The sequence below is a fragment of the Nuphar pumila genome, chromosome 1, assembly GCF_984573655.1.
Source record: "Nuphar pumila chromosome 1, dmNupPumi1.hap1.1, whole genome shotgun sequence".
Lineage (NCBI taxonomy): Eukaryota > Viridiplantae > Streptophyta > Magnoliopsida > Nymphaeales > Nymphaeaceae > Nuphar > Nuphar pumila.
In genome coordinates this window covers 13,881,464-13,895,772 of record NC_143249.1, presented here as the reverse complement: position 1 = coordinate 13,895,772, position 14,309 = coordinate 13,881,464, and the positions used below count along the sequence as shown (strand labels likewise).

Sequence of the window (14,309 nt, the reverse complement as noted above, 5' to 3'; positions counted from 1 at the left end):
TTAAGGGCAAGTTGAGCATGATTGAAGATCATCCTCAACTTGAGGGAGGCTGTTAAATATGTATATGTAAATGAATATATTTCTGTACTGTATTGTACCACTTGTACAGCATACTGTACTGTATTGTACTACTGTACTGTATTGTACTGTATTGTACAACATACTGTACTGTATTGTACTATTGTACTGTATTGTACTATTGTACTGTATTGTACTGTATTGTACAGCATACTGTACTGTATTGTACTATTGTACTGTATTGTACCACTCGTACAACATATAAATATCAATGGAAAGGGGAGAAGATATTATTGCCGCCCAACATTTTTTTTCTCTCTTCCCTCTTACCTCTCTCTCTATCTCTTGCTACGATAGTAAGGTGACTCCCACATCTGATTTCTCACAGTCACTACGTCAGAGAGAAATATCTATATGGGACAATTGATCTGCCATTTGTTACTTCAGAATATCAGTTAGCGGACTTATTTACAAAGCCTCTCGCTGCTCCCTGATTTCACTTTCTCTTAGACAAACTTTCGCTCATTGTACCGTAAGTTTGAGGGGGAGTGTTAAAATGTAAACTTGTAAACATATATATATAATAATAATATTATTATATTATTATATTATTATACTATTATATATATAAATAATATTTTTTATTTTTCTGTTTTTTGTATTTTGTCATCTAGTTCAATTTGAACTAGAATGACATAACTAGTCAAGTTTTAGTTAAGACTAGACTAGCAATAGAGTCGTTGGACTCTAGTCTAACGGCTCTATTTAGAGCCGTTGGACTGAGTCCAACGACTCTATTGAGTCCCTCATTCTCTCCCTCTCTCATACTGTGTATATTTTTATTCCTTTTTGTTTCCTTTTATATCCTTCTTAAGGGTTATGCTTAAATGTCTTGTTATGACATCATTTCGAATCTCAGTTCGTGTTTGGAAGATCATCATCTCATTTCAGTTATTACCACATCTTGATTCTTGATACAATAGATATGGTACATTACTATGGTAAATCATATCACATCATATGATACAACATGATTTTCATAACATTGATACAAAACAGTTTTCAGCGAATAAAATTCCTTTTCAGGAACACGTCGTTTATAACCATTTCATACTCATTAAGTGGGGTGCTTATCTTTGAAAAAATCTTGAATTTAGTTTTTGCTTCTTTTTTTTGTTTTAGTACTTCAAGACATCTCGTAATTTGCTAAGAGGTTTGGAGGTATTTTGGAAAAGAACCTTATTTTTTCCTTTTTGGTTCATGATTCACTGTAAAAATGCTAATAAGCTGTTTTTTTAGGGTTTTGTTCGGACTTTTTTGGTTTGAGCTTCTGTCAGCCATCCTTCTTTGATCTTCCATCGAGTTACTGCAGCACTTTGTATTCATTTTGTTTGCTTAATGTGTTCTCACTGACATTAAATTCTGGCTTGCACTGTCTTTTGGTTTTTCATCTTCAATTATATGCTTTCGCGGCATTTAGTAGTGGTCTAGAAAGACTTTTATACCTTGTTATCCTTTTCATGACTATCTGCATTTTTTTTCTTGTTTATGGTGCTGAGACATTTATGTGGATATTGTTATCGGGTAAGGGTGAAGATTTGGAAAGAGAAAATTTGTGGAGTTCAATTTGATAGTAATCAAATTGAACTCCACAAATTTTCTGTGCCGGGAGTCATCTGGTGTCAAACCATTTTATGCAGAAGGTATTTGTGGTAAAGAAAATGGGACATGATCCATTCTTCAACTGGAGAAAAAGTGCAAGCGGACAGCTTAAAACGCTTGGAAGAACATGACAAGAAAATAAAGGAATGGAAAGTTGGATATACATAGATATTTTACATACCATACGTATATGTATATATATTTATATATATTATATACATATAGTTAGTTAGTTAGTGGACTATCTATTTTAGGTCATGACTTGTCCCCACTTTACCCTAATGTGTCATGGGCTATAAGTTGAAATTGTGCTTACCATACATCACAAGATCTTCTAACATGTACCTTTCTACTAGTTGCCTGCCACTATGCTGTTTGGGAAGGCTTAGCTGCCCTCTTTATTTATGATCAATGTTGAAGTATCTATTTGTGAAGGATGTGTGGGACTTCTTGTCCATGATATTTGCTAAGACCAGAGTTACCAGAAGGTTCTTAGATAGGTGAGAAGCCCACTTCCCTGAAACTCGCTTCGGAAGCACGATGCTCATCGCTTCCGAAATTTGATGAGAATCTCGATTCTCCCACGCTTCTCCTATACTTTTCACATGCTTCATTTGTTCTTATATGTTCTCTCACTCTACTTTTCATGTTTTTTTTTGTGTTTCCTCCCACACTTCTCACTTACTTTCATGTGCTTTCTCTAAATTGGCAGTTATCATTTAGACTTTGTTAAAAATTTAATTTTTACACTAAAAAATCATGAAATTTAAGCATAGTCACTTTTATTTTAGTTTTTATTTACGTTCCATTTTGATTCCCATTTAATTCTTATATTGTTTTTTTTTCTTCCTCGCTTCCCGCTTCCTATACATTTTAAAATGCATCACTTCTCGCTTACGCTTCCCGTATTGTTTTTTTCTTTCGCTTCCTCGTCTTGCAACCTTGGCTAAGACGAGACTTTCTCATTGATTTCATCTCCAAAAACAAATGACGATTGCTAAATAAGTTGATGGAAGTGCTAGCAACTACTTAAATATGATCTAACCTTGTAAAATGAGTTGAGAATGTAATGAAATATGCGAAAATACAAAACAAGAGTCTCTAAAGGCTTATAAGATCATAAACATAAAGTACACATGCTCATATACTAGTCCAACTAAGGGACAATACAAGAGCACAAAGGCACTACACAAGCACTAAGTGCATTCAAGACATCAAAGAACTAAAGAGAGGAACACACAAATATAAAAAACATTCAACTTATTGAGCATGAATACTTAAGAGAAGCATTATCTTACAAAGAGGAGAAAGGAACTATTTATGGAGCCAAGATGGGCATTTACGAGACGCATTCACTGTTGGAACCATGGTTTTAAAACCCAGTGACTCATCACTCAGCTCGTCCTTGAGTGACTCGTGACTCGGTCAGGTCATGTTAACTTTATATTTTATATAAAATATATAAATATATGTATATATTATCTATATTTTATAGTATTTTACCAATATATTATATATAATATATATTATATGAAATTTTTATAATATATTTAATGTATATTTTTATAATATATTTAATGTATAATTTTATTAATATATGTATAATTATTTTTTATATATAATATATATAATATTTATATTATATTTCATATAATATATGTAATTATATATATAATATATTATATGCATATATATGTGCATGACTCGCCCATGAATTGGCCGAGTCAACCCATGACTCGGCCAAGTTTTGTAAAAGACGAGTTACCCCTGTTTTTTGACCTGGTGATTGGGTGATCCGAGCCAAGCCCCGAGTCACCAGGTCAACCCGGCGAGTTTTTAAACTATGGTTGGAACAATCCCATAGGCAGTCATATTTATTACTGTTGGAACAGTCCCAACAGTCCAACAGTCATATAGACCCCCTACACTATACAATAAAGACAAAAATAAAATAAAGAACAAAAATATAATACTGTCCCTAGTTGACAATCACTATTTACATGAAAATAAAAAGACCAAAATGCTCCTAGAAAGCATTACCTATTACATAACATACAATATATATATATATATATATATATATATATATATATATATATATATATATATATATATATATATATATATATATTAACAGAGAATACGAGAGCTACATCCTATGTCACATGGGTGCGGGTGCGGGGGTGCGGCACTTTCAAAAAACTTGGGTGCAGGGGTGTGGCAAAAATATATAAAAAATATATATAAAAAAAGTCCAAAAGTTGGACATAAATGACCCTGGGTGCGGTCAACCCACCCAGGGTCAGGTTGACTGCACCGGGTGCCGCACCCGCATGTGCACCCACATCGCATCGCGGCGATGCGGGTGCGGCACCCAGTTTGCCGAGTCCCTGTGACATAGGCTACCTCTAATCTATGCTATTTTAGGCATTGCTTGCTCAGTCTTTGAGAAGAATCACCTTCAAGATCATGTCAATGAACAGTGTCTCCAGGAGTTACCCTCAGTTTTTGGAGCTTCTCATGCCTATGCTTCAATGAGATTGGCTATTTGGTATCCTCATAAAATTCATGATAGGTGAAGTTGTATATCATTATTTTAAGAAAGTTGCTGACTTGAAACTGTCAAAGGAAGATGTGATATCTTTGAAATTTTAGCAAATAAAAGGTGTAGATAACGTGGTTTCAATTGACAAAGAATGATGAAGATACTGTAGCTGTGGCACTTTATACAATGGTGCACTTATTCATCTTGTAACAGAATGATGCTGTAGTTTTATTAGAAATCTTTGTATATCATTTAATTAAGGAAAGTTATATTCTTAACCAAGCTGAAGTTGATCCTGAGAGCTGACTGCTCCCTTCTTAAAGTTTTCAAGGTTTTCAGCTCTCCGTCACAGGAATGCTTCACTTAGCATGTGTATCCCTTGTTGACATGACGTGACACCCAGACACTTCATGGACACGACACGACACTCATAGACACTGTTAAAGTTTAAACCAGTTTCAAGCATAATCAATATTGTGTCATTAACTTTGTCTATTTTCTTTTATGATCTTATTTACTTATTTCATATTCACTTGAGTTCTTTTTCTTTTAAAGTTTGCCATCAATTAAGTTACATACATACATCTATGTGTGTATGGTCTGTCCCATTGTCCTAATTTTTGGAAATTATCATATTGTACCAAGTGTATCCTCGTCTCCCTGCTCTTGCATCCGTATCCATGTGACATAGGGTTTCCTCTCCAAAATCTCCTTACACCATTTTTTGTTATCTCTGTTAAATATATGTATATATATGCATTGTATATATGTATATATATTGAATATATGCATATATATGTATATTATATATACATGTATATAATGGCATATATCTAGGATATGTATGTAATTTTCATATTTCTTTTTCCTTTTGTAATAAACATTTTTTATTTTCTTTTAGCTAGGACTGACTAGCCGTTAGGACTATTCTAATGACTAGTTTTTGGCCTCATTTGTATATATCTTATGCATTATTTTGATGCATTTTCCATATTAATAAAAAAATAATTTTTCATTGTGTGTGTGCCTTAGTGGCTTTGTGAGTGTGTGCCTAAGTGAATGTGTGCACTTGCACATAAGTGGCCTTCTGCTTCTCTTTCTTGAGGATTGACTTCATTACAATCTCATAGAATGATTTTGTACAAATGGAGCATGACCCTGTGAGATGATGGCTTTTTGGTTCTGTCCATGGTCAAAATATCATTACTCTTTGACCAAAAATAGAAATTTAGATGGTTTTTTATATGTAAGTAATCTTGCATAAGGTTAACAGAAAAATGAGGTGTCTTCATAATAAAGGTATATGAGAGAAGGGTCTGGAAAGGCATGAAGGCTAAGAAATAATGTAACCGGTGTCCACTGTTACCTTTTTGTTTGGTCTTTTATTATTTTAACTTTGGCAATGTAATTTGACAGTTGGGTGACTTGATATGATTGTGGTAGAGATGATGCTAAGTTGCACCGTATTGTGTTATACTTGATGCAATAAAAATGGCTTCAGCTGGCTGTTCCCAAGTGCACATTGGGCGTGGCAGAATTCTTGCACTCCAATTTGATCATTTGATGTTTCAGCTTTTTTCTATTTTGATGCTTCTTAACCTATGAGATGTACTCTTTTATTATCTGCTTTTGAAGAAACTGGCAAAATTGAATAAAGCCTTGCTGGCCTTAAATTAATTGTTTTTTGTTTTTCTAATTTCTTTTCCTTATTTGCCTTTCATTTTTCAGAGGAGATCTGCTCTGGAGAAATGGATGGGAAAACTACTATCTGACATTGATTTGTCTAGAAGTGTTCCAGTGGCATCTTTTCTTGATCTGGAAGGTGCAGCTAGGTCATGTAGGTAGCTTTTGCTATTGGTTGATTCCTATCTAAAGAGATCCCCATGCTACTGCTTCACAGTCCATGCTTATTTTTTGGGAGTCTAAGCCTCTTGTATTCATCAAGCATCTGATAGGAGTAGTAACTGTGGCATATTGTCATTTTTCAGATATGATTTTCATTGGACTGCCTATGTCTATATATAGCTGTCATAAATAGTGATTCTTCATTTTGGATTTCGCTGTTAATTTACATGAATATTTGGTTTTGGTGATGATTACATGCATTACTGTAGTTGGACATTCTTTTTCTATGTTGTGATGCTTATTTAGTTATGCGATGCAGTATACAGCATAAGCACCTTGATATAAATTGAAGTCTCAAAAGATCCCCTCTTTTCCAATTCTGAATGTATTCAGGTGTTCCAGTTTTTGCAGGAAGCTCATCAGTTGATTCTCAGACTCCATCAATAACACCAGATTATGGGAGTGACAATACTTGTGAAGCTTCTGATTTGGGAACACCAAGGCAAATTGCTCACAATGGTTCCGAAGCTGGAGCAGAAGATCCATTGTCAGATCAAGAATTGACTGTTCCTGTAGGTACACTGGCAAAATTTAGTATTTCTAGCCATGAAAATGGCCTTCTTTTGCGAGACTCTGCTGCAGACCGGCAAGAAGAATATCCAAGCCAAAACATGCAGTTGGGCAAGGAGCTTAATGTTACAAACAGGAATATTGCATATGTAGATTCTCCAAATAATGTGCCTTACTTTGGAGACAGAATGGAGTTATTATCGGAAAGAGAGGAGCCTCCTGGGCATGCTCGGAAACTTTCTTCTGAAAGTGTAACAAGTGATGTGAGCTCAGTTAGAGGCAGTGAATTTTCAAATACTGGGCCATCCTCTTTAGTAGGTGATGGTTCTCTTGACCTTGGTGGAGGTGCAGGGGTTCCATCTACCTCTAGTGCTTTTGGTAATGAGTTTCAGCTTCTAGGTGATGTACAGATTGTCCTTCCCCTCGATCAGCGCCAAAAATTGAATAGGGTTCTAATAACTTTGCAAAGGAGACTAACATCAGCAAAAACAGACATGGAGGATCTGATTGCTAGATTAAATCAAGAAGCAGCTGTAAAAGAATATCTTACAACTAAGGTGCATGTCTGTATGATGTTTTTTGTTAGACATTTCCTATTTTTTATTCTGGCGATTAATGGATGCTATTTGTCATCAAAACATACTTGTGTTGAAAGAAGAAATAATTTGTCAAGATATTGCTGTTTTGTACCTTGTTCTGGAGTGTCTCTCTCAAAAGCTTGTATTGTATTGGCTTTCAAGCGGAAGTATACTCAGTGTTTCAGTGTCACTTAGCATAGTCAAACTTCAGAGTTCAAGATACTGTAGCATATGCATGAATGTATTCCAAAGGTCCTCTTTTTTTATTGATAAATCAAATTCGAGAAACGTGTGTGGAATTTGTCAAATTGTTAGTCAACTACTTATAATTCACTTCTTTAAAGGGTTACATGATTGTGTTTTGCCTGTGCTGAATTGGCCGGAGTTTTAACTGTCGAATGCTTATATTTCACTTCTTCAAAGTATTACATGTTCTTGATTGCCAAGTTATCATGCAATTAAATCTTCAAGGTGCAATATCTGCTTAAGTTTCACCCTTGTTTTCCAGGCAGTTGGGAAAAGAAATTATGGATATTCACTGTTAAACAAGAATCATGTGAACTGAAGAGCAAGGATTTTTGTGGATTACAATCACATGCCTGCTAATAGTATAAGCATGAGTATTTAGACAAATATGTGATGAAGGATCTTGGTGAAGAAGAATAGTTCATGCAGAAAAACCTTCAAGGAAGAGATGTGATAGGCTTGTCATTAAAACTACATTGATCAAGTCATTCAGTTGTTTTTCATGAAGGGAATTACCTATTTACATGAGTTGAAACCCACACCGAGCATCCCTGGGCTAGCTGTTATTAGAAGGAAGGAAAACCTGTTTTATGATCAACGGGTATTGTGATATCAGGAATATGGGCCATGTTCGATTTTATGGTATTTAAAGCATATTTTGCTAGTCCTTTTGAGGAGTATTATCAAGTACACTTAAGTTAGTTATTTCTGTAGGTCATAAAACATTAGGATGCCAATTTTATGATGGAACTTTTGCTTGTGGTTGGTTATGATAGGGTTCACAGTTTTTTTTTATCTTTCCTGTGATTCTTGAGGATGAAAACAGTATTTCTGCTACAAGATGTTTTCTGATTCTAAACTGCCATGGGCTTCAATTCTTTTTTGTCATTGGAATAATTTGCTTTTTAATGTACATTGTTCTTCGTGGGCTTCAATATTTTCTGTCATTGGAATAATTTGCTTTTTAATGTACATTGTTCTTTATGGACTATCTTATCTTACATCTTTCTGTACCCTACATCTAACGTACTACCCTTCCATAAGATCCAATGTGTTATTATTAAAATTAAAATGGAACATTTCTGCTATACATGAACATTCTTTCACTTTTTATGACCTCACATGGACAATCACTAACTTAATGCCAGCCACTCCTTGACTGAGAGGACCATCCCCTTGGTCATTAGAGTTTTAAGGTCATTCACTACGTTGTCAGTCAATATGTTCTTAAGAGTTCCAAAATGCTAGGTTAAGAACATGCACACACGTCAACAAATCCCAAAATTTGAACTGAAAGCTGCTTTTATGCGTGAAGATGCACACGCCTGTGTATTTGATGGGTCATTTGATTTACCAAATATGGGGAACTAGTTTGGATGTGTGTTTTTGTGTGTGTGTTCTGATCAGTTTGCTACAGAGCCAATGAACCAGATGCTGGATAAGAGGTTCATGGGCACAACACCAGGTAGCGATCTCAAAAGACAAAACGAAAAAGGCGTACTAGATCTTCTGCTGAGATCTCTTGTTAGGTAGAATTTCTGTTTCAGTAAAATGTTATTGTTTTTTATGGGTTTACTAACCTTGTGCATTATGAATCTGGAAGGTGGTTTCCTGTCTTTGTTGGCATTGCCAGGATTGTTTATTTCACACATGTTGCTAAACACGAATGGTGCCATATAGTACAGGCCATTTTTAAAAACTGCACCCAGACAACAAGAGAATTGGCATTTATTTCAGATTTTCATGCATAAGCTTAAAACTGAAATTTTATTGCCCCGCCTTGGTACAAATTCTATGACCGTCATTCTTATTGGAAAATTTCTTTGGTTTATATATTAATCCATTCTTCACTTATTTTTATTCCACACGTGCAGGTCAAAGATTTAAATGTTGAACTTGAGAGTACTAGACAGAAGAGTAAGGAAAATTTGCAACAGGCAATTTTAGTTGAGAGAGAGAGAATCACCCAACTGCAGTGGGACATGGAGGAGATTCGCACAAAATCCTTGGAAATGGAAGCCAAATTTAGATCTGAGCAGGTCTTCTACAAAACTTGCATTTCATTGAGCATTTATTATTGTTATTTTTCTCTAGTAGTTTTCCAAATACTTGCATTGATGATATGCAGGATGAAAAAAATCGAGCAGAAGCTACTAAAAGGGCTGCAACAACTGAGAAAGAACTTTTGCAGCATGAATTGGATTTGACAAGAGAACATCTTGAGAATTTGCAAAAAGTTCATGAAGAGCAGGAAATGAAAATGAAGGCAGATGTAAAAGTTCTTGTAAAAGAGGTTAAATGTCTCAGAAAGTCTCAAACGGAACTTAGACAAGAGCTGCAACAGTCTCTAAAAGCAAAATCTGAACTAGAGGTACAAAATTTTTTATACATGGAACTGCATTTTTAGAAGAGAAGAGGGAAATGCTATGGCCTGAGATAAATTTGGCAAGTGAATCCTGGTGCCTAGAACTAAAAATAACAAAAACTGGAAGAAACCATAGCCTAAATATGCACAATTCATGCTATGTAACTGAAGTTTGATTATATTACTGTCAAGATCAATCATTGATATTGATATTTTACTAGTTTTATCCTTTTGACAGAAAAAACATTATAGCATTGGCAAAGTAATGAATAATTCCATGTCTATTCAACAAATGCTGGTTGATTATACCCCTGTATATCTTGCTAGTTCGGTCCTGTAGATGGTTAAAGGAATTGACAGAAACACAAAAGAATAGACTTGACCCTACCGTGGTGGGAGCTCTAAGCAAGGGAGTCTCCACTTACGAGGGTGCCTTAATCCCCCAGCTTTATTATCGAAAGAAAAAAAAATCTCCACCCAGTTCTCAGAAAATCCGAAGCCTAGTTCACAACTGATTGACTTGGAGACAAATGCTAACCTAAATATAAGTGGAAGAGACCTTGTAGGGATGTAAATGGTTCGGATTCGGATCAGATGTGGCCAATACCATATTCGACTAAGCGGATGTTGGCTAAATGGATTCGGATGGTGAAAAATTCATACCAGATTCGCTTTTTTACGTGTAAACGGCTTCAGTTATCTGTCAAATAAATATATTTGTTGGATTCGATAACAAATAATCAAAACCACATCCGCATCCGATTATAATCGGATATGGTTTTGGCTTACCAAATGCATCTAAATGGAATCGAATTCGGTAGGATATCAGATAAAATCCAATTCATTGGCATCCCTACCTTCTTGAAAATACTCATATGATTTCATGAAATGGCTAAACTAGTATTTGAAGAACACACTAAAGAACTCTCAAAAGCATACCTAATTGTTGGGGAAATAAATGGAAACTACTTGTGTTTGTTTGCTTCCCCAAAATTGTTGCCTGTGCACGTTTCACAGTTTTCTTTGGAATGGTCTTGTAATTGCTTGTGTTCAGGCAGGTATGTAACTCCACTTGTTTCCTAAGGGTAAAAAGTTATTATTGAGTTCCTGCAGTTAGAACTTGAAGCTCATTTTCCTATTTAACATCGCATGATTGGATTTCTCAACAGTTTCATAAAGTAATTCTATAATATCTTCAGTCTTTCTTTTGATGTAAAATTCATGCAATGGTTCTTGCTGTGTAGCCTTATCTATGCCTTTTCCCCCCTTTATTGATAGTGTGGCTTTCTTCGTGGTATGGTTGCTCAGTGGGAGAATTCCTTTGAAAATTGACTTTGAACTGATTGGGCATGACTATTTGGTGTTGTGGAGATGTTTCTATCTTCTATTGCAATCTTGATTTGTTTTAGATTTCTGTAGATGGCATGTACAGTATGTTTTCTAAGGTCCAGTCCTATTTGTTTCATCATTATTTCATAGAAATTCTATGATATCAATTGATTGAAATTAGCTTGGGGTCATTTCTACAGAAGATGCTTCAGAGAGAAAGGCAACGGCGTGAGCATGCAAGAACTTCTAGAGTGAAATTATTGCATGAATGTGAAATTCTCCGCAACCGGCTCCAAGAATGTAGTGTCAATTTTCTTGCAGAAGAGGAAGATAAATTCACTGTTGATTCTTCTTCACTCTCAGATGCTCTCGATCTTTTGGCAATGTCAGATAATCGAATTGGCCTCTTACTTGCAGAAGTATGTCTTTTATATGCTTATCTTTCTTATCATCCTTTAACCATCATAAAAATGTCCTTTTTACCATAGATATCTTTGGAAGATAGTTATTTATCATGTTGGTGGTGGTGCATTTCAACATCTAACTGGTAAGAGGAAATAAATCTTTAGATACTTGTTGCTTCCTGATAAATGGAAAGCATATTGATTATTGTTGTATCACCTTTTTAGTTTCTCACAACCTTCTTGAAGGTTGGGAGGACATCCTTACAACTATTTTATTTAACTTGGTGGTTCAAGTTAACGGGAAGCTAATTGTCAGAGACTTACAATCCACCTTCACGGCCAGATTCTAATTGCAGTTTTCTCTCTTGATTTAGAGGGTCTGGAATCAAGATGCTGTCCATTAGAATATAGGTAGTTGTATATGTTCATATATATATACACACACACACACACATGTTAAATTGTAATCCATAAGACAATGTATTTTCTAATATATATTTTATATGTATAAAAGAAGATACATATACATATATATTTCATATATATGTACATGTATCCATCTACTTTTATATATAATATATTTCTTTCTTGTATTAGCTGTAGGGGTATTTTAGTCATTTTATGCATATTCATGTTGTTGAATATGATTGTAATTATTCTTTTTTATTTTTCTTATTTTTGTAACTTTTCTTTTTTTTTATCTTTTTTTATGTACTATTTCTGTACACAGTCAGTAGCTGACTGTGTACAGTGTACAAGAGTCAGCCACTGACTGTTGTACACAGTTAAGAATAAGAGACGTTGGGCTGACTCCTAATGGCTCTAATTAGAGCTGTTGGGAATCAGCCCAACAACTCTTATGAGTTGCTAAGCTTATAAATAAGGGCTGTAAGCCCATTGTAAAGTAGTGTAATACACATAAGAGTTTTGTCTCCTTACATTTATAAAAACAGTGCATTTACTGCACTTCTTTTTTTTGTGGTGTAAAGCATTTGAATGCTATCATTTGATGTATCAAGTTACTTGAAAACTTGATTGTTTGCAAGGATTTTTCACAACACATACATTAGTATGTACATACACACAGTTCAGGGGTATTTTGGTCTTTTGACCATTGTATAGGTGTCGCCCCTTAGGGACTAGGGAGTCTTTTTTGTTTTTTTGTTTTTCTCTTTTTTTGTGTATTGTGTTGTATTGTCAAGGGCATTCTTGTCCTTGACAATTACAACAATTATATCTTGGAGCTCCTCACTCCCCCTTGTGTTTAAATATGGGTCTTTGACCCCCTTATATTATAATGCATTTTGTATGCATTTTCAAGTGAATAAACATAATTTTTATATTGTTGTGTGTATTCTTTTAAGCCCCTAAGCGGATTTTGTGCTTTGCGCTCTTTGTGGGATTTGTATTGGCCTCTTGTTTGAAGTGTGTGAAGAACACTTGATTTCATTACATGGTATCAGAGCCATTGTTTTTTTTATCGTGGTAGAAGCAAGCTTGTGTGGACATGAGATCGTGGATCGTATGATCGTAGACTCGTGTTGCCCAAAAGAATCCCACTCTCATTCTCTTCTTCTTCCTCTATATTTCTATATCTTTCTCTCTCTTTCTCTTCGTGTACCTATGGAGGATGAATGAGAAGTGATCACCACCATACCTGTGATGCTCAATGACTCAAACTATGTGATGTGGGCATTCATATTGAAACACAAATTTTGGGTAAAGGGTCTATGGGTTTTGGTGGATGGATCCGAGAAGGAACCAAAGCTCGTGCTCACCAAGAATAAAAACGGCAAAAAAATTGCACTTTAAGGAGATGAGATGAATAAAGTCATTGCTGACTATATAAAGGAATGAAAGGGGTGGAAGATAGGTCATTCCAAAATCATGGGATAGCTCATTAATAGTGTTGAAATAAAGAAATGTTCTAGCTTAACAAAGTTTGGATTTGCTAGTGATGCTTAAAAATATCTCCAAGATATCTATTCTTTAAGAGATGTAGCCCATATATGTAATCTCCAAAAGAAAGAAAGATTCCTGACCCAAGGAGATACGAGCATAAGAGAATATTACAATGCTCTCTTTCTCTTTTGGGATGAATTGACTCTCTTAGAGCCTAAGTGGCATTGCCTACTTGACATTAAACTTCAAGAAAAACAAATCAACTCGGAGCATTTTTACCATTTCATAAATGAGCTTAGGCCCGATCTTAAAGAAAGTAAATCGGCCTTTCTTCATAGAGGAGGTGTTCCTTCCATAGTAGAAACTTTAAAATAACCAACTATGTAAGAAAATAGATTGAAGAAAACCTCTTCTATTAAATAAGAAGAATCGGTACTTGCTATGTCAAGACCCGAGAATCATACAAAAGCATATAGGTATCCTCACTTTGGAAAAGGCCAAAATGACTATGGGAAGAGTCCAAGTGAGTACGGGAAGAGCTCAAATGACTATGAAAGAAATTCTAGTGACTGAATACAAGAGAAATGGTAAAGATAATATGCCACTTTTGTAAATAATCAGGTCACATCAAGCCATTTTGTCCAAAAAAGGAGAAAAAAGATGATGACTTCTATAGGAGCATCAAGTGAAAAGAGTGGCATAGATGAAGGTTCCAAGAACGTATCCTTTGCTTAACTCATGAAAATCCTTCAACCACTAATCAAGGGTCAATCTTCCTCTCTCTCCGGTGCAGCCGTATCAACATGCGTGGACCCCGGTAAAAACTCTTGGATTCTTGTTTCTAG

At 35.1% G+C, this 14,309-nt stretch overlaps 1 protein-coding gene across 1 annotated transcript in view; it reads left to right on the top strand.

Moving 5' to 3' along the window:
* The window catches only part of LOC149848042 (PX domain-containing protein EREL1-like), a 38,200-nt gene that overhangs the window by 15,240 nt on the left and 8,651 nt on the right, over nucleotides 1-14,309 (top strand). The window contains exons 5-9 of the mRNA XM_090015385.1: nucleotides 5,954-6,062; nucleotides 6,473-7,197; nucleotides 9,339-9,503; nucleotides 9,593-9,835; nucleotides 11,359-11,577. Coding sequence (XP_089871511.1) covers nucleotides 5,954-6,062; nucleotides 6,473-7,197; nucleotides 9,339-9,503; nucleotides 9,593-9,835; nucleotides 11,359-11,577 — 1,461 coding nt within the window. The remainder of the gene's footprint in view (nucleotides 1-5,953; nucleotides 6,063-6,472; nucleotides 7,198-9,338; nucleotides 9,504-9,592; nucleotides 9,836-11,358; nucleotides 11,578-14,309) is intronic.